The sequence below is a fragment of the Diospyros lotus genome, chromosome 5, assembly GCF_014633365.1.
Source record: "Diospyros lotus cultivar Yz01 chromosome 5, ASM1463336v1, whole genome shotgun sequence".
NCBI classification, from domain to species: Eukaryota; Viridiplantae; Streptophyta; class Magnoliopsida; order Ericales; family Ebenaceae; genus Diospyros; species Diospyros lotus.
Window position 1 is genome coordinate 3,119,172 of NC_068342.1, and position 20,958 is coordinate 3,140,129.

Consider the following 20,958-nt stretch of genomic DNA (forward strand, 5'->3'; position numbering starts at 1 on the left):
TTATTTAGCTAATATATATATATATATATGCTTAGTCAATTTATTGATGAATTTTTTCTTAAATAAATTATTTAAAACAGGGTAGAAAGTGAAGTTAGATATCTTACGTCACAATTATTATTTAACAATAAAGTTTATTACAATTATTATTTAACATAAAAACAGAATCTATTGATGAGGAAAAAGGAAAATTAATTATTGAATAAAAAAAGTTCATTTTGGTATTAAAACTTGAAACCCTACTTGTATACCCGTCGCTCTTTCCGAATACCGGACAAGAGGCGAACGGCGGACGCAACCGACCCGGAACTCTCCCGGCTTATAAAGCTTTCCCGGGGAACATTTTCCGGCGAACCAACACGGTCGATGAGCAAAGCCACGGCGTCGAAGTCCAAGCAAGCAACTCTCTCATTCCTCTTCCTCCGAATCGAATCGATTCACACATCACCGACCCTCCGATGGAAGCCCCGGGACGAATACAAGATGACCCGCCCCGAATTGCTCGACCGGATCTGCCGTCTCCTCGTTCTCCGGCGTTTCAACGCCATTTCCTATCTCTCCTTCGACTTCTCCGACGACCTCGTCGACGCCGTCCTCCGGAAACTGCGGTTGAACCCTGACGCCTGTTTTGAGTTCTTTAAATTGGCTTGCAGGCAGCAAAAATACAGGCCCAACATCAAAGTCTACTGCAAAATTGTTCATATACTGTCCAGAGGACGAATGTTCGACCAAACGAGGACATACTTGTACGAGCTTGTCGGATTTTGCCAGAATAAGAACGCTGGTTCCGTGATTTGGGATGAATTAGTAAGGGTTTACAGAGAATTCTCATTCTCGGGAACTGTTTTCGATATGATTCTGAAGGCGTATGCTAAAAAGGGTTTGACGAAGAATGCCTTGTATGTGTTTGACAATATGGGCAAATGCGGTCGCGTGCCGAGCTTGCAGTCGTGTAATAGTTTGCTGAGTAGTTTGGTTAGAAATGGCGAATTACACAGTGTTTTTTGTGTGTATGATCAGATGATTAGAGTGGGGATTGTTCCTGATGTATATACATGTACAATAATGGTGGATGCTTACTGTAAAGATGGTAGGCTTGGTAAAGCTAATGAATTATTGAACGAAATGAAGGATTTGGGCTTTGAACCAAATGTGGTTACTTACCATTGCTTGATCAATGGATACATCAAGTTAGGGGATGTAAAAGGGGTTGAAGGAGTGGTGGAGTTGATGAATCAAAGAGGGATTCTAATCAATTCGGTTACATACACATTGTTGATTAAGATTTACTGTAAACTGTGTAAATTGGACAAAGCAGAGAGGGTGCTTCAGTCCATGAAGCAGATGTCATCACTAATGGTGGATGAGCATGCTTACGGTGTTCTAATTGATGGGTACTGTCGAAATGGAAGAATGGGTGATGCCTTGAGAATTAAGGATGAGATGATGGGGTTAGGACTGAGCATGAATTTGGTTATTTGCAATTCCATGATCAATGGGTACTGCAAACTTGGTCGAGTTCATGAAGCAGAGGAACTGGTGACAAGTATGTTCAGATGGAAGCTGAAGCCTGATTCTTATACCTATAATACTCTTCTAGATGGTTATTGTAGAAAGGGTGATACAACCGAGGCTTTCAACATATATGACAAAATGCTAGAAGAATGTATTAAACCAACTGTTTTAACTTATAACACTCTCCTGATAGGGTTATTCCGAAAAGGTGCTTTTGACGATGCTTTGAATCTTTGGCAGTTGATGCTAGAAAGAGGGGTCATCCCAAATGAGGTTAGCTATGGCATTATACTTGATATGCTTTTTAAGATTGAGAATTTTGAAGCCGCGTTAGTGTTGTGGAAACATGCTTTAGCCAGAGGCTTTGCCACTAGGGTCACTTTCAATACAATGGTTAATGGACTCTTCAAGATGGGTAAAATGGTTGAAGCAGAGGAGGTTCTTCACAAGATGGAAGAGATGGGATTTTCTTGATGGCATATCATATGGGGCCTTAGATGGTGGACATGATAAAGCTAAGCAAATGTGAGTAGTTGGCTAATCTTTCCTCTAGGATCGTCCTTTCTGCCTTCTTAATTATATGGCATTCGTTGTTTGGTTGCATCCATGGATCTCACTCTCTCTCTCAGGTTGCGGTTTAGCCTACTGTAGGTTTTGAGTGAAAAATCCTCTTTCTCAACGAATTTGTTTTCCTAGGTTATCTAGAGAGAGATATTCATTTAGAAGACGACTGGCAAATAAACATTTTCCTAATCCTTGTTCAAGTTGTTGGATGAGAAGAAAGGTCTCGTGTCTGGTCGTGACCAAATCCTGAAGCAACTAGCAATGGTTTTGCATGAAAGTGGCAATGACCTTAGGTGGTTTAGGTTGAATAGAAGTAAAGTTTTCTTGCTTATGTTTGTGTGATTGCCTAGTAATGTGCATGGGGAGAGAGAGAGAGGGGGGGGGGGGGGCAGTCCACCATTGGTAGTTCATTCTCTCAAAAAAAGAAACTACTTACAAATTAGGTACTAGAACCTGAAGCCAGTAGAATGCCACGTACTCTTAACTCAAAATATACAAGATCAGGAAATTAAGTATTACAGTATTGCCGTATTGGCAACATGCCAGTGTTTTCACATTAACACTTCTTCCCACGTATGTGCTAGATTTAAGCCAACATGAATGGATTATGTTTAATACCTCTATCAAATTTTTCCTGATTGTTATTCACAGGTTAAATGTACTTGCTGTGTCACTGGACTTGGATCTTATGCAATAGGGCTTCTGTTCTGGATTTTGGTTTTTCAAGGAAGTTGCATAGCTTACCTATGGTGTACGGGCTCACCTGATTGATTCCCACCCAGAGCATAACAAATAAAGTAATCTGAGCTGGCCCCAGGGAAGAACCCCATTATTGGGAACAAATCCCTGATGCTGTGGTTCATGGGGAACCTAGGCTGCATCAGGTTGATGATGGATTTGCTAGACCTAGCTATTAACTTCCATCTGTTTTGTTAATATGCATTAGATCCTTAATTGGATAATCCCATCTTTGCAGCTGGCTTTGGACCTGTTGGATTGGACCAGAGGTCAGGCAGGGCTAGCCCGGAACATGATGGCAGAACTGAGCACTGGTTTGGACTTGTTGGATTGGAACAGTGGTTTTCGGGAGTGCTAGCCTGGGACATGAGGGAGAAATATGCTTCAAAGCGTGTCCTGTGTTGTGAGTTCTTCCAGGATTGAATGTCCAAACAATGAAGATGCCGTTGCAAAAGTTCTATTTGAAGCATCAGAAGTGGAAACAGAGATGCCACACCTTGCTAGAATGAGTACCATGAGATAATTTTCCTGAATTACAGCTGAGCCCTAGGATTAACAGTTTATCTTTTGTAGTTCGCCCATTTATTGTGACCATCTTCTGCGTGTAATACTAATAGTTTTCATAACCTTTGCTTCTGATTGCAGAAGCTATGACTATGATCAGTTATCATACTCTCTCAGGATAGTTCTGTCTCTGAGATGTAAACGTTTTTGTAATGTAAAGTTGTAATAAAACAGTTTTCTGTCCTTTTAGGTATTTAGATGCGATGTCGCCTGACAATTCAAGTTCATCCATGAAATCTCCTGTTATGACTTGTCTACCTGATAATGTTGGAAGTTATTAATCATTCGGAGAGATTCCTGCACATTTGATATTGGAGTTTCATTTTCCTCCCAGTGCTCTATTTTGACTCAACCACACCCTGCTGGAAATGCATTCATCCGATAGTGGACAGTGTCTGGATGTCTTCGAACTTAGAGCTTCGGTATTGGATTAATGGGCTATGTCGACAGCTGTGTATTGGGCTATTAGCAACTCTTTCTATGTGCTTTTATGTGTACATTGATGGCATAAATGATGTTTCATAGATTTCTCTGAAGCAGGAGATCCTTGACGAATCCCATTTCCCTCTGCTGCTGCTTGTAGCTGCTTTCTTCTGCTGGTTTCCTTTCCCAATTTTGAATCTGTACTATTGTTTCTAACTGCAGTTCCTCTTATTTATTTATAATGAATGTGGGCTCTCTCTCTCTCTCTCTCTCTCTCTGACTTCTGTTTCTTGTGTCCTCTCTGGATATTTATGTCCAGAATTTTTACAAGCGTGCAAATTTATTGAACAACAAACACCTTCACCATTGTTGTGAACTTGACTGAAGTACTAAATACTAAACAGCTGACCAAAATTGAACTGGATTTCCAAATGAAAGGTCTCAGATTGAGACACTATTGGGAATTCCCCGGCCCGTGAGACCAACTCCACTGGTTGGAATTAGTAAAGTGTAAGGCATCTTGGCTGGTCCAACCCTGTTCCTCCATTTCTCATCAATGTTCATCCTTATGATCCTGTCCTCAATTCCTGCTAGGTTCTCCCCAAACTCCCCAAAGGCTTTTACCGCTTCTTTGTCTGCTGTCCATTCTGCAGTGTCTCTCTTTCCAAGGAAAACCTCATCCGAAGTGTGCCTTGACAAAATCTCCACCAGTGAAATGCCGAGAATGCTTAGCATCTGCGGGGTAACTGTTTTCAGGAAAGCCTTTTCAGGGTCTGACTCAAGCTCATCGTATTCAGGAGTGCCTTGCTTGGGTATGAAGCGGCGGCTCATGGCTGGGCGGTTCGGGAGATAGCCTCCATAAGGGTATTGTCCAAAATTGAGTGCTGCATGGAGAGCAGAAGCCACCCATATGATAATGGTACATGTTTCCACTAGCTCTTTACGTGTCTGCATTTTAGGCCACCATGGCTCGTCTTTCTTGTCGGCATGACCCTTCTCCCGGAGCTCCTTCCACCAGGTTTGAAGTTCAGAATCTTCCAGTAATTTGTCATCTGTCGCGTAGTAGATTCTGCAGTAGTCCTCAACCCATGTTTTGATTGCCGACCAGATCTCCAACCCGTCAACAGCATAAGGGTAGTCCTCTACTAGCAAGCGCACGCCATGTGGAGATTTCGAGTCCTCAACTGCCATTCCTCTGAACAGTACGAAAGGTAAATGCGGAATCAGTTATCATAATTGGGAAGATTGTCATTGCTTTTTTTTCTTTAGACCAATTCCTAGCAGACGACAAATTTCATTCCGAGAATTCTGGATCACTGACTTACCTCTTGACAAGATCAGCAGGGAGCGCTTGCTCTGGAAAGGTCCAGTCTCTATAAGCAACGGCTGTCATTTCCATAGCATATTTTGATGGAAACAATGTTTTCTCAAGCAGCCCACCAGCATTAATGAGAGTTTGCCGAGCAAGTGCATTTACGTGCATGGTGTCGCGGAAGTGAGGATGCAAAAGCTTATGTATTGGATGAAGCACACTTAGATTCCTATTTGTTGCAATGATGAATGGCTCAATGGATGCATGAGTATTTAACCTGTGACCAAAATCAAAGATATTCAGAGGAAGGGCAAACTAGAGCCCAGAATTTGCTTATGGAAACAAGCATTTCTGTGAAAGATTCATACCAGTGGCAAATAAGCTGATGATAGCCAGAGTCACTCACTGCAACATAAGCTTTAGCCAACTGCCAAATGGTACCTTCAGCACCATGTTCTGCTGGTGTATATACTTCACTAACTTCTCCTGAATCATCTTCGACTGGGTTAGGCAGACTCAGTTCAATCGCCAGCGGCCTCAAGGTTCCATCACTTTTCAAGAATAGGAGTGTCCTTGTGGCATATAACTTTGTGGAAGTTTTGTTTATTCCCCTCAGATATGGCATCAGAACGTTATGGTAATCTAATATGAACAGCTTGTTTTCCTTCAGAGCCTGTCCAAGAAAAATTCTGCAGGTTTGTTATGGTTTTCTACGAGATTATATTAGTTAATTGAGAAATCCATAAACTGTCGATTGAAGACTTTTGCATGCGAAGCAACCATTCAAACAAATACCTCATCTATAGTTAATCCTTCTAGGTTCTTCTCTATGTTCTCCTTGGTCTTTGTATTGCCCTCATTGTTATATGATTTTGGATTTAGCTTGCTACTAGGAGGAAACTCCTGCAAACAAAATATGTATTCATTTCTTTTCTTTGCCAATTTCTGGTTAAATAAGAGATTAGAAATGGATCTAGCAAAGAGATTCATGTAGTTTACTCGGAGACTATGGATGACCACAGGATTTAGTCCAGCCAACATCTCTCTTGCAAATTCTTCATCTGTCCTCCATGCATGCTTGTCCTCTGCTTCAGAAAAATCACAGTTAGAAAAAAAAGTTCCAAGCTTTGTCATAGATAAGTTACAAAGTTAATCATTTTAGTGTTATGAACCTGGGGTGATATACACCATACCTTTGATTACAAGGGGGACTGGGAAACGAAAGGCTCGCTCACCATCGGTTCTAAGTATTTCCTTGAGTGTCTGAGAAGGAATATTTTTCCTAATACTCTCAAGAAAAGGCCAATCAGGTAGCTTGATTCCTGCTTCGTAGAGGTCTAGTATATCTTCGAGTTTGTCAAATTCATTAGGGGCGCTGTCAATGATACTCTCAACCTCAGGGAGAAGGAACTGGAATAAAGATTTCAACCCATAAGCTAGGACATCCGAAAACTTCAAGTGACTAAATCGTTCATCTCTCGGGACATAAATGTTTAAGCTTTTAAGAAGTGGAATCCTGCTCTCATATCTAGGATCTGTGAAGAAAATACCAAAAGGTTATCAGTTCATTAGCGCATGTCCTCTCAAGATGATAGACATAGATAGAGTAGCAACAAGATTCCAAGGTGATCTTTCATTTTGCATGCTTTTCAGATAGGTATCTGCTAAGCCCTCATTGTCTCATGTTATTAACAGTGATAATAGACTATTAGCACTAACTTACAAAATCCAAGAACTGTGTGAAATGGACATGGATGTCTAACCTGCTTCTGCTGGTGGCCGGCCTGTTCTTCCCCTTCGAGGATAAGGATACTTGGTCGATCCTCCAAGAATTGGGCGAATGAGCTTTGGCCCTTTTTCTGGTTCACTCAAATCATTGTACAGATCATAGTCGTAGACACGATCCCATTCCTCGAGTTTTCCAGTTCCATTTCCTCTCAAGGTTTTCAATTCTTCTTCTCTGTAGTGACGTAGTGGACTGGGAGTTTTACTTGGAAGATATGTCTGCAGCAAAGGATTACCACTCGCTTATTTAGAACACAAATCACCTAGGTTAGACAAGTACTTTATGGACCCTTTTCTTGAAGATTTACTTCAATAAAAGGCTTATGGACTTCATCCTACAATTGCTAGAAGTTTCTTCCCACAGAATAAGGCAGTTCAAACAAGCCATCTTAAACCAATCTACAAATGTTTATTAGTACCTGATTAGTGAAGAACACCCTGTCTTTCTTGTAATACTGATGTGGGTAGACCCAAGAATTACAGATAAAGTGGATCCTGCCATGGCCAGGCACATCTTCCAGTGTAAGAGTCCTCAGGTAGAATTCATTGTGGTGAGAGTTCTTTATAATGAATGCCCCAGGAAGGCCAATCTCTTCTTCGTTCCATTCAAAAGTGATATTAAATGCTACATCTGCTGCTGTTAGAGGGTCAAACTTAGTAAACCAGTCTTCCAGGTACGCTGGCTTTCCAACTTTCCCTCTGTTACCATTCTCTGTAAAATCATCTCATCAACTTCATATCAGATTCACAGTTCATCAGTTTCTAAATTTCAGAGTTAATATTTCACACATTGACAGGTCTCTATTTAGACCCAGAGAAGTGGGTAAAACCCCAGATGAACAAAGAGCTTACCCGGATCGCCATTGACGGCACTGACGAGTTGCAGGGAGACCTTGTTGCCACGAATCTCATCAAACCGATCGGCGGCTGAGGCTACGAGGTCACTGAAGTCTAACAAATTCTTCTTCATAAGCACAACACTTCCCTTTATCTTCTCCATCTCAGCTCCTTCGTGCTTGATCTTCTTTTTGCTGTTCTGGTCAGTGACACTGATTGGATCCATTCTCGTCAGTGATGGCAGAATATGACTCTGCAGAATGATGTTGATGAAGAAGAGGAGGAGAATAGAGAGGTGGGTCAGGCTGGTGGGATTGGTGGCATAGCTGCTGCTATTTATAGGCAGAGATTTGGTGAGTAAGAAGCTTCACTCTCCTTCTTCACATAACAAAATTATTATTAAAATAATTTGCTAATGTTTGTATAGTTTTTATTATTGTAATAAATTATATAATGTTTTCTTCATAATTGTATGTGTCATATGAATAGAAAAGTGTCCTAATAGTCTCATTTAAATTTTAAAATTATTATTTAGGCACTCAAATTTAATTATACTCTATATTATCATCTTATAATATGTGTTATATAATATAAAATATTATTAAAAATATCATGTTTAAATATCTAAATAATTTTTTTGTTTAGATTTATGGCATAATTTAATTAACCCTTTAATTAAAACGACACAGATATTATTTAATTGGGGATGAATGTGTTGGCAAATCCATATTTGTGATGCAATTATTGCAGCCATCAATTTGTCCTTTTCTCCCTTTTTCTTTGCGCCCCCCTTTCTCACATGTTCTAATTTTAAAATTACACAAAATTTCTTTGTAAGGTTTTATTTCTATCCTTATCTTTTTAATGGCTTTTCAAACTGAGGTATAAAAAGTTCAAGATAAAATTGAGAAGTATTTTAAGATTTTTATCAGACTATTTGTTAATTTTTTTAAAATATATTAAAAGATATATGAGTTATCTTTTTTTATTTGTAAGCTATAAAATAAATTTATCTAGAGAAAAGAAAGATAAATTTGTCTGGAGAAAAGAAAGATAAATTTATCTAAAGAATTTTTTTTCAATGAGTGTTATAAGATAAATTTAACAAATACAATGAAAATCACTTTTGTCTAAAATATTTTTTATATCTCATTTTTTTTAATTTATATCTTAGTTAATAAATATTATTTTAATAAGTTGACAATTACAAAAATGTCACTTAAAAACTTCACTTTTAATATTTAAAGTGACACTTATATATTAATGCATTATACTATATGTCATATGTCATGTTAATGGAAATATATAATACATGAATATGGAATATCATGAAAAGTGTCAAAAGTAAAGTATCTAAGTTGCATTTTCATAAAAGAAATATTATTCTAAGATATACCTCTTTAATAGGTATAACTTGAAGTTGTAATTGTCATATTTAATTTTCTTGTTTTTGTTTTCCTAATTCATGATTTTCTTTATAAAAGAAAATGGTTAATATGTGATAATTACACTTTATTTTAAAAATATGTATTTATTGTATTTTGTTTTCAATTATAAAACGCTCCTTAATGGATGAATTGTTATAAAATATGATACATTTATTATCGATCAATAAATATGTTTTATAGTTAAAATAAGAAAGTTATATTTATTGCATTTTAACCATTGCTCTAGAATAACGATTAATATTATTTAAAAATAAATAAATAAATTTTAAATATGATATTGAGTATAAATTTATTTAAGATATATACTCTTCACAACAACAAGAGTAACGTATAATAAATGTATCTTATTTTTAAATAAAATACATCTTATTTTTAGTTTTTAATAATTTTAAATTCATAAAATAACTTTTATATATTTTTATTTTCAACATGGATGGTCCAACTTCCGTCTAAGAATAGGCATGAAACCATCTTTTGACTGTGACTTCAGTCTTAATAAAATTAAATATAAAAAAGAAACTCTATACGTATAAATAATTATCATAAATAATCCTTAAATGTGACAGGCTAATTCATAATAATTTTATCTAAAATAATTATTAGATCTTCTCGTATAACAAAAATTTATAATAGTTTAATACAAAATTAACAATAAAAATTTGTTCATTATTATGAACAATTATTGATTTTAAATGAAATTATTATAAATTTGTGTCGCATTAATTTGTGAGAATTATTTATGGGTATATCATCTCTCATGTAAAAGAACATATTATTAAATATAAAAAAATTAATTATTAGTCTAAGAATAATCTTATGCTCCACATGACTTGTTCATTCCACCAAATATTCTTCAATTTGCAGCACAAATCTGAAGTTATTCTCCAGCTTAGGATTTGTTTTAAGGGAAACAATTCTTCAATTTATTGTTTGATAGCTCAATTTGGATTGGGTTGGTGAGGCTGAGGTTGCAAAGCAATGAGTGAGTGGTCAGCCTTTTGTGGGTTGTTGCTTTCTAATTGAATTCAATTTTGATGACTAGTAACAGTCCCATTCCCACATCAATGACAGAAAATTAAGGAAATGTTTTCTCTCTTAGACCAATCTCTCCATTCCATCAAATGAAAGAAAAGTAAACCGTTGAAGTCATTTTCATGATTATTGATAGGGCTTGTTGAAACTGAAACACCCAAGAAGCTATGTATTTGGCTGGAAATGGTCAGGTCAGAAAGTAAAAAGTAAAAAATAAAAAGAATTAGTCATACTCCTTTTAGAAATGACAAAAAGAAAGAAGTGATTATTGACATATTCATAAATTACATAAAATGATAACGAGTGACCATTATAAGATTTTAAAAAGATTGTGGTATGTTACAATTTTGAGATTTGAGTTAGAATTTACTTCTATTGTGAATTTTTGTTTCTCTTTCACTCATAAACAGAGACACAAATCCAAATTACATTGATTTTGGTTTTGTTTGAATGTAAAAATTAAATTGGAATGATGTGTTTTATTTAATTGGGATCATAAATGTGAATGGGAGTGTACTTTATTGATAATAGATGAGAAATAAGAGAGACACCACTTTGAAATTATTTGAAAAGGAGGGCAGGCTTTACTTGACCATACTTGGCCATACATAGAGCAAGTCAATTTCAATATTTGCACTGTAATCAAATTCCAATTCCAAGTCCAAGCATAACCCAATTCCCTTGGTTTGGAAAGTGCATTCAACATTCATATATGGTGATTCTTTTTCTTGGAAGTTTATTAATGATGCTTCTATGCATATATGTGGTAGCATTTTGCTAGAGGTGGATTGATTGGGTGAAAAGTGAAATGATAAAAGTGTTGGGGATCAATTGTATCTAACACATATTACATATATATATTTTATCTTTCTAGGTAATGGCATGGGAATATGATGCTTAAATGCTCACTTTCCTGTCCTTAGCATGTAGGGTTCAATCAATCTTTTAAATCCCACTTTTATCACTTTATTTTGTCAGCGCACACATCTTGACAGTGCCAGGGAAGTCCCTTTGATAAGTTTTGTAGGATTTGGAATCCAGAATTCTTTTGAGGATTCGTTGGGGGAGATTTTGCACTGTCAGGATTTAAGAAAATAAAAGTATGCATTTGTCAATTGTTACAGCTTTTGATACCACTGTGAGAGTTTAGGATTTAAGATTTAAGGAAATAAAGTTACGTATGTACTAACAACTATAACTTTTAACATGGTAGTAAGCGTTTAATATTGAAGTTATAGGGTTTAATCAATCTTTTAAATGCCAATAGAACTCACCCTCAAAAATTAGTTGTCAAGGGAAAGGTGTCTAAGAAGTTATAAATCCTACATCAAGAGCTTAAACTTTCGATGTGGGACAAGTATCATGTCTTACAATGGACCATAACATACCACCATACTTCGCAGTTTGATGTCCACGATAGCAAATTGTACACTAGTCATGGCTAGTCCCGAACGAACACTGTAATGTCGGCGTCACCTCCGTTGCTATGTGATTGCAACTAAGAGACACGGGACCGACTTTGATACCACTATTACACTTCTTGAGTAGAACTCATCCTCAAAATCTAATTATCAAAGGGAGGGCGCGCAAGAGTGGTATCAACACATCTTAAGAGTGCCATAGAAGCCCTTTGACAAGTTTTTATTTTTACTATTTTAAAATAAAAAATAACATTTGTTTACTCATTTTTATTTTTAAAAATGCTCAAAATTTTAAAAACAAGAAAAATACTTTTGTACAATTTTTATTTTGTCTTCATTTTCTTCCCTCACCATCAAAGTTTTCATTTTCTTGGCATGCATCTCTTTCTGGCTTTCAATAAACGTAACTTGCAATTTTTTTTTTTCTATAAGTAAGAATTCATTAAAAAAAAAAATCTCCAAATGTCTACAAGTTTATATAGACCATACCCCGAACATCACAAAGAAAAAACTGAATAAAAAGCGAAACATCTAAATTTAAACTACTACTTAATACCTTCCTCTCAACATAATGAATATATAAAACATGCCGAAGGAAGTCTTCAATAAAGCCACACTTTTGTAAAACTCGTGCAACAGAGATTCTTCAACTAGTTAACATCTAATTGAAGCCATTGCTTGATGAATAAATCCTTTGGTGAATATTATTATTATTATTATTATTACACAGGGAGAAATCAGTGATACACAGCCTTATTTTTGAAATATTACATATGGGTATAGAATCAATAAAATCAACATTAATCAAAACAAATGGTTTTTTTGAAACTGAGATCTATGAATACCAATGAACAGGTTTAGATTGAAACACTGTTGGGAATACCTTTGCCTGTGATTCCACCTTCACTGGTAGGGAAGAGCAGTGTGTATGGCACCTTGACAGGCCCAACCCTGTTCTTCAATTTCTCATCATTGTTCATGTCAATGATGCTTTCCTCAATTTCACCCAACTTCTTTCCAAACCTCTGGAAGGCCTCCAATGGCTCTGAATCAGTTGTCCACTCAGCAGTGTCCCTCTGGCCAAGATAAACCTCATCGGTGGAATGTGCTGACAAAACCTCTAACAAGGAAATGCCGAGAAGAGTTTGCAGCTGGGCTGTTATTGTTTTCAGGAAAGCCTTTTCGGGGTACAATTTAAGCTCCTCGTACTCGGGGCTGCCTAGCTCAGGAATGAACCTGCGGCTGATGGTGGGGCGGTTTGGGAGGTAGCCTGCATAAGGGTACTGCCCGAAATTGACTGCAGCATGAAGAGCAGATGCCACCCATATGATGGTGGTGCAGCTGTCGATTAGCTCTTTTCGTGTCTGCATTTTAGGCCACCAGGGCTCGTCTTTCTTGTCGCCATGGCCGACCTCTCTCAGCTCGTTCCACCAGCATTGAAGCTCAGAGTCGTCCTGAACCATGTTGTCATTCTTGTAGTAGAAGTTGCAGTATTCGTCAACCCATGTGTCAATTGCTGACCAGATTTTCAGTCCATCCACTGCATAAGGGTAGTCTTCTATGACTAGCCGGAGGCCATGTTGAGCATTAGCATCCTTCACTGCCATTCCTCTGGATGACAAGGCAAAAGATGTATATATATGGTGTTATTCTTCGGATGCTTATGTGTCAAGGATTGATTAAGCTATAAGTTTCTTGATGCTGGGGAAATAATGATTTTTACCTCTTGAGGAGATCAGCAGGAAGAGCTTGATCAGGAAGAGCCCAGTTCTTGTAGATTACGGCTGACATTTCCATAGCGTACTTCGCTGGAAAAACTGTTCTCTCAAGAATTCCACCGGCATTGATGAGGGTTTGCCTGGCAAAAGCATTGATATTCATCGTGTCGCGGAAATGGGGATGCAAAAGCTTGTGTATTGGGTGAAGCACACTGAGCTGCCTATTGGTTGCAATCACAAATGGCTCGATAACTGCATGAGTACGCAACCTGGAACCAAAACAGGAGGCGTCCAGATAAGTAGCTAGACTTAAGTGAGAGATCATATTGCAAATTCTACATTACTAATAAGCTGGATTAACAAGTTTAAGGAATCCTACCAGTGGCTGATAAGCTGATGGAAGCCAGAGTCGTTTACCGCAGCATACGCTTTAGCCAACTGCCAAATTGAGCCTTCAATTCCATGTTCAGCCGGGGTGTACACTTTGTTTATGGCACCGAACCGGTCTCCCTGTGGATGTGGCAAGCTTAATTCTATGGCCAGAGGTTTCAGGGTCCCATCCTTTTGCAGGAAAAGGAGAGTCCTCGTGGCATAAGTCTTGGTGGATGTCGAGTTAATCCGCCTCAGGTAAGGCATGAAAGCATCATGGTGATCTAATATGAAAAGCCTGCTGCTTTCAATTGCCTGTGCAGAAAACACGTACTTGTCAATTACATTTGCTCTCATTGAGCTGAATGCAAGAGATGTTAATTGACATAGATATAAATTATATGTCACCTCTTCTACTGTCAAGCCATCTAGGTTATTTTTTATATGGTCTCTAGTTATTGAACTACTTTGATTCCCATAGGCCTCAGGATCCAGGCTGCTTGCTGGAGGGAACTCCTGCATGCAAGTGAAACAATTCATTTAGCACTGCAAATGAAAGATCAAATCAAACCATAATGCATGAAGTAAGCTCCATCATTTTACTTTTAGGCAACGGATTACAAGAGGGTTGAGTCCAGCCAGCATTTCTCTTGCAAATTCTTCATCTGTCCTCCATGCACTCTTGTCCTCTGCTCCAAAACCATGACAATGGAGGCCCAATTAGACAGAAAATCAAAATGGGTGATCAAGAAAAAGCATCAAACTGATGGTATATCACAAACTCCTAGAAATTTTTTAGTTCATTTTGGTTCTCCTGTTAATGATGATACATATAATATCCGTGAAATAACCTCTGCTTGGCATTTTTACGAATACCTCTGATCACTTGCGGCATTGGGAAACTGAAGTACCCCTCACCATCGGTGTGAAGAAGTTGTTTGAGCAATTCAGAGGGAATGTTCTTCCTGATACTGTCGAGCAAAGGGCCCTCAGGCAGCTTGATTCCTCCTTCGTAAATCTTGAGCGTATCTTGGATAGAATCGAACTCATTTGGGGTGATGTCGCAGAGAGCTTCAAACTCAGGAACAAGAAACTGAGCTAAGGATTTCAGGGCATAAGCCAAGAAATCCGACATCTTCAAATGCCCAAAGCGCTCATCTCTCGGCACATATATGTTCAAGCTCATCAGCAGCGGCAGCCTGCTCTCCGATTCTGGATCTGCCATAAGTTAGCAATGCACATCAAAATTAAGGTTTTACTTCGGAGGTAACGTTATGAGCTTGTTTAAAGAAAGGTAAATCGGCAACCTGATTCGGTCAACCGCCGGCCGGTTCTTCCTCGACGGGGATAAGGGAACTCGTCGGAACCTCCAAGAACAGGGCGGGCGTAATCGGAGCCCTTGTCGGGATCGCCTAAATCATTGTAGTAAGCATAGTCGTAAACCCTATCCCATTCCTCGAGCTGTCCGCTTCCATCTCCTCTCAAGCTCAAGAGCTCTTCTTCTCTATACGGAATCAGTGGCGCCGGCGTTTCAAGCGGAAGATACGTCTGTACATTGACCATCATCATCACATTAGCTGCTTGCTTCCTTCAGCACCAACACGATCAAAATCACAGAATTAGCGTTAACCACTCACCTGATTGGCGAAGAAAACGCGATCCTTTTTGTAGCGGTGAGCGGGATAAACCCAGGAGTTGCAGACGAAGTGAAGGCGGCCATGGCCGGGAACATCGTGGAGAGTGAGAGTCTTGAGGTAGAACTCAGTGTGGTGAAGATTGCGGATGAGGAAAGCCCCTGGAAGCCCAACTTCATCTTCCCAATCGAAGGCGACATCGAAAGCTGAATCTCCATGGCCTGGCAAGGTTATCGTGGTGATCCAGTCTTCCAAGCAAGCTGCCTTCCCAAGCTTCCCTCTCAACCCTTTCCCTGTGCAGCAACCAAATCAAACGCCATTCATTCCCAAGTGATCTATATTAATGCAGGACATAGAAGCTGAAATCTTTTTTCGCTCAGCCAACGGATTTCAATCGTCTCACAAACATAAACACAAATTGCTTCTACGATCAGTCGAAAGAGAATTGCTTTTTGGTGTTTCTTGAAGGTGAAATGTTTTAGAAATGCCGGACACCGTTTCAGATCTTCAAGCAAGATTATTGGGATTAATTGAACTTTTTGGATAACTCCTCATCATGAGCGCCGTCACTTACATACCCCAGAGTACGGTGAAAGAGTTAAATCCGGAACCTGGTGCCTTGATTTTGATCCGCAAGGGATTAATTGAATTCGGTTTAGTCGTTAGTTGTCTTGGCAAGAATAGAAAAATTAGGATTTAATTAATAAAGCAATATGAAGCTGATGAGATGAATGGTACGTAAATAATATATATATATATATATAGCGGACCTGCAGCAGGAGGGTCGCCATTGACGGCACTGATGAGTTGCAGAGAGACCTTCTGGCCAAGCAGCTCATGAACATTATCCATAATGGAGCCACTGAAGAAATCCAGCTCACTCTTCCTCGTTAGCACCACTCTTCCCTTTATCTTCTTCTCTTCTCCATTCCCATTCCCATCATCATGCTTCCCTGTCACAGCCTCCACAAACTTGCGCAGCAGCATCTTCTTCTTCTTCTTCTTCTTCTGCAGAAAACCCTAGCTAGATCAAAGTTTAACAATCAAGCAAATAATCTAAGAACCCAGGAAAGGAGCCAATGAACAAATTAATAAGAAGAATAAAAGTACTAGCTTGCTACGTATGAGAATGAGGGACCATACCTATATCTCTCTCTATATATATATATATATTGGCATGGCCGCCAATGCAAAGAAACTTTCAAGACGTGTGTTCCCCTTTAATTTGTCAAAATATGATAAGACAATCCGTCGCATCCTTTACCAAACACATTTTCGTTCCACGAAAGACAATTAAATACGCGGCATGCATTGGTGGGCCCAGGTCAAATGTTATCATGTTATTTAACATTTTTAGTTTGGTTTAAGATAAAGAACAGTTGTATGTATCAAACATGGGGTACGGACTTGAAGTTCTTTTACTAATATTATTACTAAGTCCAATGTTGTTTATCCAACGTGACTTGAAGTTATTTTTTTCTCAATAATCATCATTCAGCATTAGTAGTGTGCCTTTCTTTCGTAAGAGAGCACATATGATATGATATATAATAATATAATAATAATAATATATAAGGTGCCATCTCAAAATTGAATTGTTCCATCGCATCCGTCAAATTTGATGGTCCATAGGAAAAGAGTATCGAAAAGTGATCAACTCTTGCCTCTGGCATAGTTCGATCCGTTTGAATCAATAATATGTCACTATTAATTTAGTGAGTTAGAAGTTCGATTTTAATGGAAGAATATTTTATATTAAGGTTAATTTATTTTGCTACTTTTGAAGACTACCAACTTAAGGATACGTGTGTTAGTACGCAATCACCAAGTATCTATCTTAGGAAACGTCACATGTCTTCTAGATCTTCCATCTCAAATTTTAATTGGATGAGAGAGATTTCGGTTAACTGAGATCCTCTATAACATTCTATTTCGAATGTTATCTTATCTTTTTGAATTAAACTTTACGCTATTTATAAATAGAGGTCAATTTCTACAAGTATGAACATCTAATTATTGAGTGACTTTTCATTTTGAGTATATTTTTTTACTGACTTGAGCGCTGAAGTCGAATGTTATTTATCCAATGTGACTTGAAGTTATTTTTTCTCAATAATCTTCATTCATTATTAGTGTGCCTTTCTTTCATAAGAGATCATACATAGAAATGCGTCCCAAATTGAATGTCTCTTCATTTATGTCAGCACATATGGTATATATATTTATAAATTGTCATCTCAAATTGAATTGTTCCACCTATGTTGCACGGAAACGAGAAACGTTTTCGATAGGAAACGAAAACATGAAACGGATATTTTTCTAAAAAAATAGACATAAATAGGGTCTGAAACGTGAATAAAAAACGTTTCTGAAACGTTTCAGAAACGAGGAAACGACACCTCTAAAGTGTTTCCGTGTAACATAGGTTTCCACCGCGTTTCTCAAATTTGATCGTAAGAGGGAAAGAGTATTCGTGACATATCGATATTAATTTAATAAGTTGTAAATTTAATTTTTATTTTGTGTAAGAGTTAAAGGCTTAATCTATAATTTATCTCTTTTAATATAATTAAATATACAAATACTAAAAATCGTGTAAAAATGGTCATCTACCAAACAGTGATCAACTGTTTTAATGCCTTGACATTATGTCAAACTTTACATTTAATGCATTTGAATAATTAACATAGGTGGGTAACGCCTAACCATTATTCTGGTTGCCTTGAGAGTAATAGTTAACTAACAATAATATTGTTTTTTTTTTTAGATAAAGTACATTTATTACATTTTATTAACATATAAAAGTTCTGTTAACTTATGAATTATTTAATTAATTAATATAATTATTTAAATATTAAAATAAGATATAATAAATAAATAGTATTTAAAAATAAGATACATTTATATATAAATATAACTATTATATATCAACTATTACCTTTGGAATTAGAGTTAGCGTGTTACGTTTGAACAAGGGAACTAATCTTATGGTTAGCGATTGGTCTAATCCACGATAAAGAAGAAAGCAACAAAGTTAGTTCCAGTACTCAAAGCCGTGACGAATGATGAGGTGGCAGCGGCCAATAAGGAGATATGTACGTAGTTTTTATCTATATTGTACGAAAATGGAAATAAAAAATATTTTTGATAAAAAACTAAAACGTAAAAATAGACTTTTTTTTCTAAAAAAATAGACATAAGTAAAGTCCAAAAAAAGAATAAAAAACGTTTCAGAAACGAAAAAATGACACTTATGAAGTATTTACGTGCAATATAGGTTTTCAATTACCAAATGGCATGCTTACATATTAAATTAGTATACTTTTTATTTTTTTTATTTAAACTTTTAGTTATTTACATTATCCTCTTATAATTATATTTTTAAATTAATTTAATATATATACTTTAACTTTTTTTTATGATAATATAAATTTTTTGTTATTTTGATTATACCATGTACTTACATTTTTTAATTAATTTTTTTTTATTTTGATTACACTGCATTTTCGAGTCAATTTAATATTTGTACTTTAACTTGTAAAATAAAAAAAAATATCAAAATATATAGGTTAAATTTACTCAAAAATACAAATAGAGGGATTTAAATCAAAACAATAAAAAAATTAAAATAATAAAAAATTCGAGTTGCTACAAAAAAAAAAAAAAATCAAAGCATATGAGTTAAATTGAATAAAAAATACAGGTCTAGGTGTGTAATTGAAATAACAAAAAGTTTAGATAAAGTAGGGGTGTCAAAAAATATCCAAAAATCGATAAACCGAACCGAACCGTGCCTTTTGAATTGGTTTTATGGCTCAATGGTTAGGTTCTGGTTCTAAAAAATCAAGAACCAATATATTTAGTTTGGTTACTAATTTTTCTTTTTAAACCGTGATTCGAACCGAACCAGAATCGATATTATACTTGTATATATTATAATTTTTTGGGTATATATATACATATGCATAAATATATTATTACTTGCAATTTTAATCACTAGTTTTTGTTTATTTCTTTTTTATTGTTGGTTATTATTATTCATAAACTCTTTTATTTCTAAACTTTTATGCACTATTGCTATATTAAATGGTCGATGTAATCTAATTTGATGAAGTAGTCTATGAATTATTTTGTTCTACGTTTACTTTAAGATTTGAAGCATTAATGAAGTTATGGGTTTATTTTAATTAACAAATTTGTTTGTAATTTCATATTTTGCGAAAATATTTAGAAGCTAAATGTAATTGGATAGAATCGAAACTGATTCAATGCGACAGATTGGTCATTATTTAGTTTTATATATGTAATGGTTCGATTACGGTTCTTATTTTTTCGGAACCGTTAAAAATGGTTCGATTACTGAATTCTTATAGAACCGGACCAATCCGAACCGTTGACACCCCTAAGATAAAGTAACTATACAAAATATATATATATATGAAAGAATAGAAGCAAAAATATGAGTTTTGACAATTAAATTATTAGATAATATAAAGTTATCAAAATAACTTATGGAGATATTTTATATTATTTATCCATTAATAAATAAACATCATTGTATCATTTTTACAATAAACTTATTTAAAAAATTGGTATTATAGAACTTGGATGGGAGAAGAATTTAGTTTTTTTTCCTAAAGAAATTATGAATGACCTAATATCTTGTTTCATGAAACTTATAAAACATATTTAATGAAGTTTATTATCTAAGTATCAGAATATTTATATTAGGATTACTCAATGTCCTTTAATCATTCTCTTTCTTACATAGTTTAAATAATTTGACGATAATGTTCATAATAAATAAATTTATTTTTATATTCAAACGACAACGAATATAAAATGTGATTCTCTAAATAATTGAAAGAGAGAGAGAGACTAAGTCAATTCATGATGATAAGATATGATAAGCCTACACTAACTAATTTTCAATTAAATTTGTCTTATAATGGGAGAAGATTGCCAAAGTTTAGATAAAACGATTTTGACAATTGACATTGAGATTGATCAACTAGATTCCTCCTCATTCAAATGTGGCTTTCTTCTAGTTAACCTTTCTTCCAGTATGTGATCTAATCACTTGCTTCCTCTTTCGAGTCGATGAATTACACTATTAGTCTTTAAATTTTGTATTTTATAAATAATTATTTATCGTACGTTAGTTTTTTTTATCACTATAGTTACTAAAATTTAGTTCCTTTTTTTATTGTTTCGCCGACAAAACATAACATGGTATATATTAATTAATGTAAACTTAAAAATCACTTAATTATGAGATTTATGTTAAATTTAATATTAAATGATTATTAAATTTAATTTAAAGAAAGAGGTTATAGGATAGTACAATTTCTAAATAAAGGAAACAATTATTGAAGGATCTTCTCAATGGAGTAGATACTTCACAACCAAACAAAAAATAGAGTTATTCATAATTTATCGTATGAGATAATAAGCAAGTTTGCTTGTATCGATAGCAATTGCATTCTTAATCTTATTGTTACGATTGAATTCTTTTTCATAGCATTTTAAGCCTTTAAGATTTCTTTTTATATATAAAATCTTTGCATATTATAAGATTTGATTTTATGTTTCTGATAT

General features: G+C 35.8%; 3 protein-coding genes across 3 annotated transcripts; 1 reads left to right on the plus strand and 2 right to left on the minus strand.

Moving 5' to 3' along the window:
* The first annotated feature begins 234 nt into the window (after positions 1 to 234).
* On the plus strand, positions 235 to 4,319 carry LOC127801441 (putative pentatricopeptide repeat-containing protein At1g19290). Its single transcript, XM_052336612.1, has 3 exons — positions 235 to 2,040; positions 2,731 to 2,963; positions 3,056 to 4,319. Exon 1 carries the CDS (start codon positions 367 to 369, stop codon positions 1,987 to 1,989), a length of 1,623 nt encoding a protein of 540 aa, XP_052192572.1. The 5' UTR covers positions 235 to 366; the 3' UTR covers positions 1,990 to 2,040; positions 2,731 to 2,963; positions 3,056 to 4,319.
* On the minus strand, positions 4,126 to 11,657 carry LOC127801484 (probable linoleate 9S-lipoxygenase 5). Its single transcript, XM_052336685.1, has 10 exons — positions 11,590 to 11,657; positions 7,754 to 8,103; positions 7,321 to 7,613; positions 6,880 to 7,120; positions 6,310 to 6,651; positions 6,116 to 6,201; positions 5,912 to 6,019; positions 5,485 to 5,789; positions 5,130 to 5,393; positions 4,126 to 4,999 (listed from the first exon to the last, which is right to left on the minus strand). Exons 1-10 carry the CDS (start codon positions 11,655 to 11,657, stop codon positions 4,246 to 4,248), a joined length of 2,811 nt encoding a protein of 936 aa, XP_052192645.1. The 3' UTR covers positions 4,126 to 4,245.
* A 660-nt stretch (positions 11,658 to 12,317) lies between these two features.
* Positions 12,318 to 16,503, minus strand: LOC127802635 (probable linoleate 9S-lipoxygenase 5). Its single transcript, XM_052338559.1, has 9 exons — positions 16,131 to 16,503; positions 15,364 to 15,653; positions 15,034 to 15,274; positions 14,603 to 14,944; positions 14,330 to 14,415; positions 14,135 to 14,242; positions 13,737 to 14,041; positions 13,363 to 13,626; positions 12,318 to 13,250 (listed from the first exon to the last, which is right to left on the minus strand). The coding sequence occupies exons 1-9, from the start codon at positions 16,345 to 16,347 to the stop codon at positions 12,497 to 12,499; spliced, it is 2,607 nt and encodes an 868-aa protein (XP_052194519.1). The 5' UTR covers positions 16,348 to 16,503; the 3' UTR covers positions 12,318 to 12,496.
* Between the last annotated feature and the right edge of the window lie 4,455 nt (positions 16,504 to 20,958).

What these genes read in the sequence shown, in the direction of transcription:
- LOC127801441 (XM_052336612.1), top strand. Translation starts at nt 367, where the DNA reads ATGAGCAAAGCCACGGCGTCGAAGTCCAAGCAAGCAACTCTCTCATTC.
- LOC127801484 (XM_052336685.1), bottom strand. Translation starts at nt 11,657, where the DNA reads ATGACTAGTGTACAATTTGCTATCGTGGACATCAAACTGCGAAGTATG. An exon ending in TGCCGTCAATGGCGATCCGG is followed by an intron (nt 7,614 to 7,753) that starts GTAAGCTCTTTG and finishes ATGATTTTACAG; the next exon opens with AGAATGGTAACAGAGGGAAA. An exon ending in TGGTCATCCATAGTCTCCGA is followed by an intron (nt 6,020 to 6,115) that starts GTAAACTACATG and finishes TTTTGTTTGCAG; the next exon opens with GAGTTTCCTCCTAGTAGCAA.
- LOC127802635 (XM_052338559.1), bottom strand. Translation starts at nt 16,347, where the DNA reads ATGCTGCTGCGCAAGTTTGTGGAGGCTGTGACAGGGAAGCATGATGAT. An exon ending in CCGGCGGTTGACCGAATCAG is followed by an intron (nt 14,945 to 15,033) that starts GTTGCCGATTTA and finishes AACTTATGGCAG; the next exon opens with ATCCAGAATCGGAGAGCAGG. An exon ending in AATGCCGCAAGTGATCAGAG is followed by an intron (nt 14,416 to 14,602) that starts GTATTCGTAAAA and finishes GTTTTGGAGCAG; the next exon opens with AGGACAAGAGTGCATGGAGG.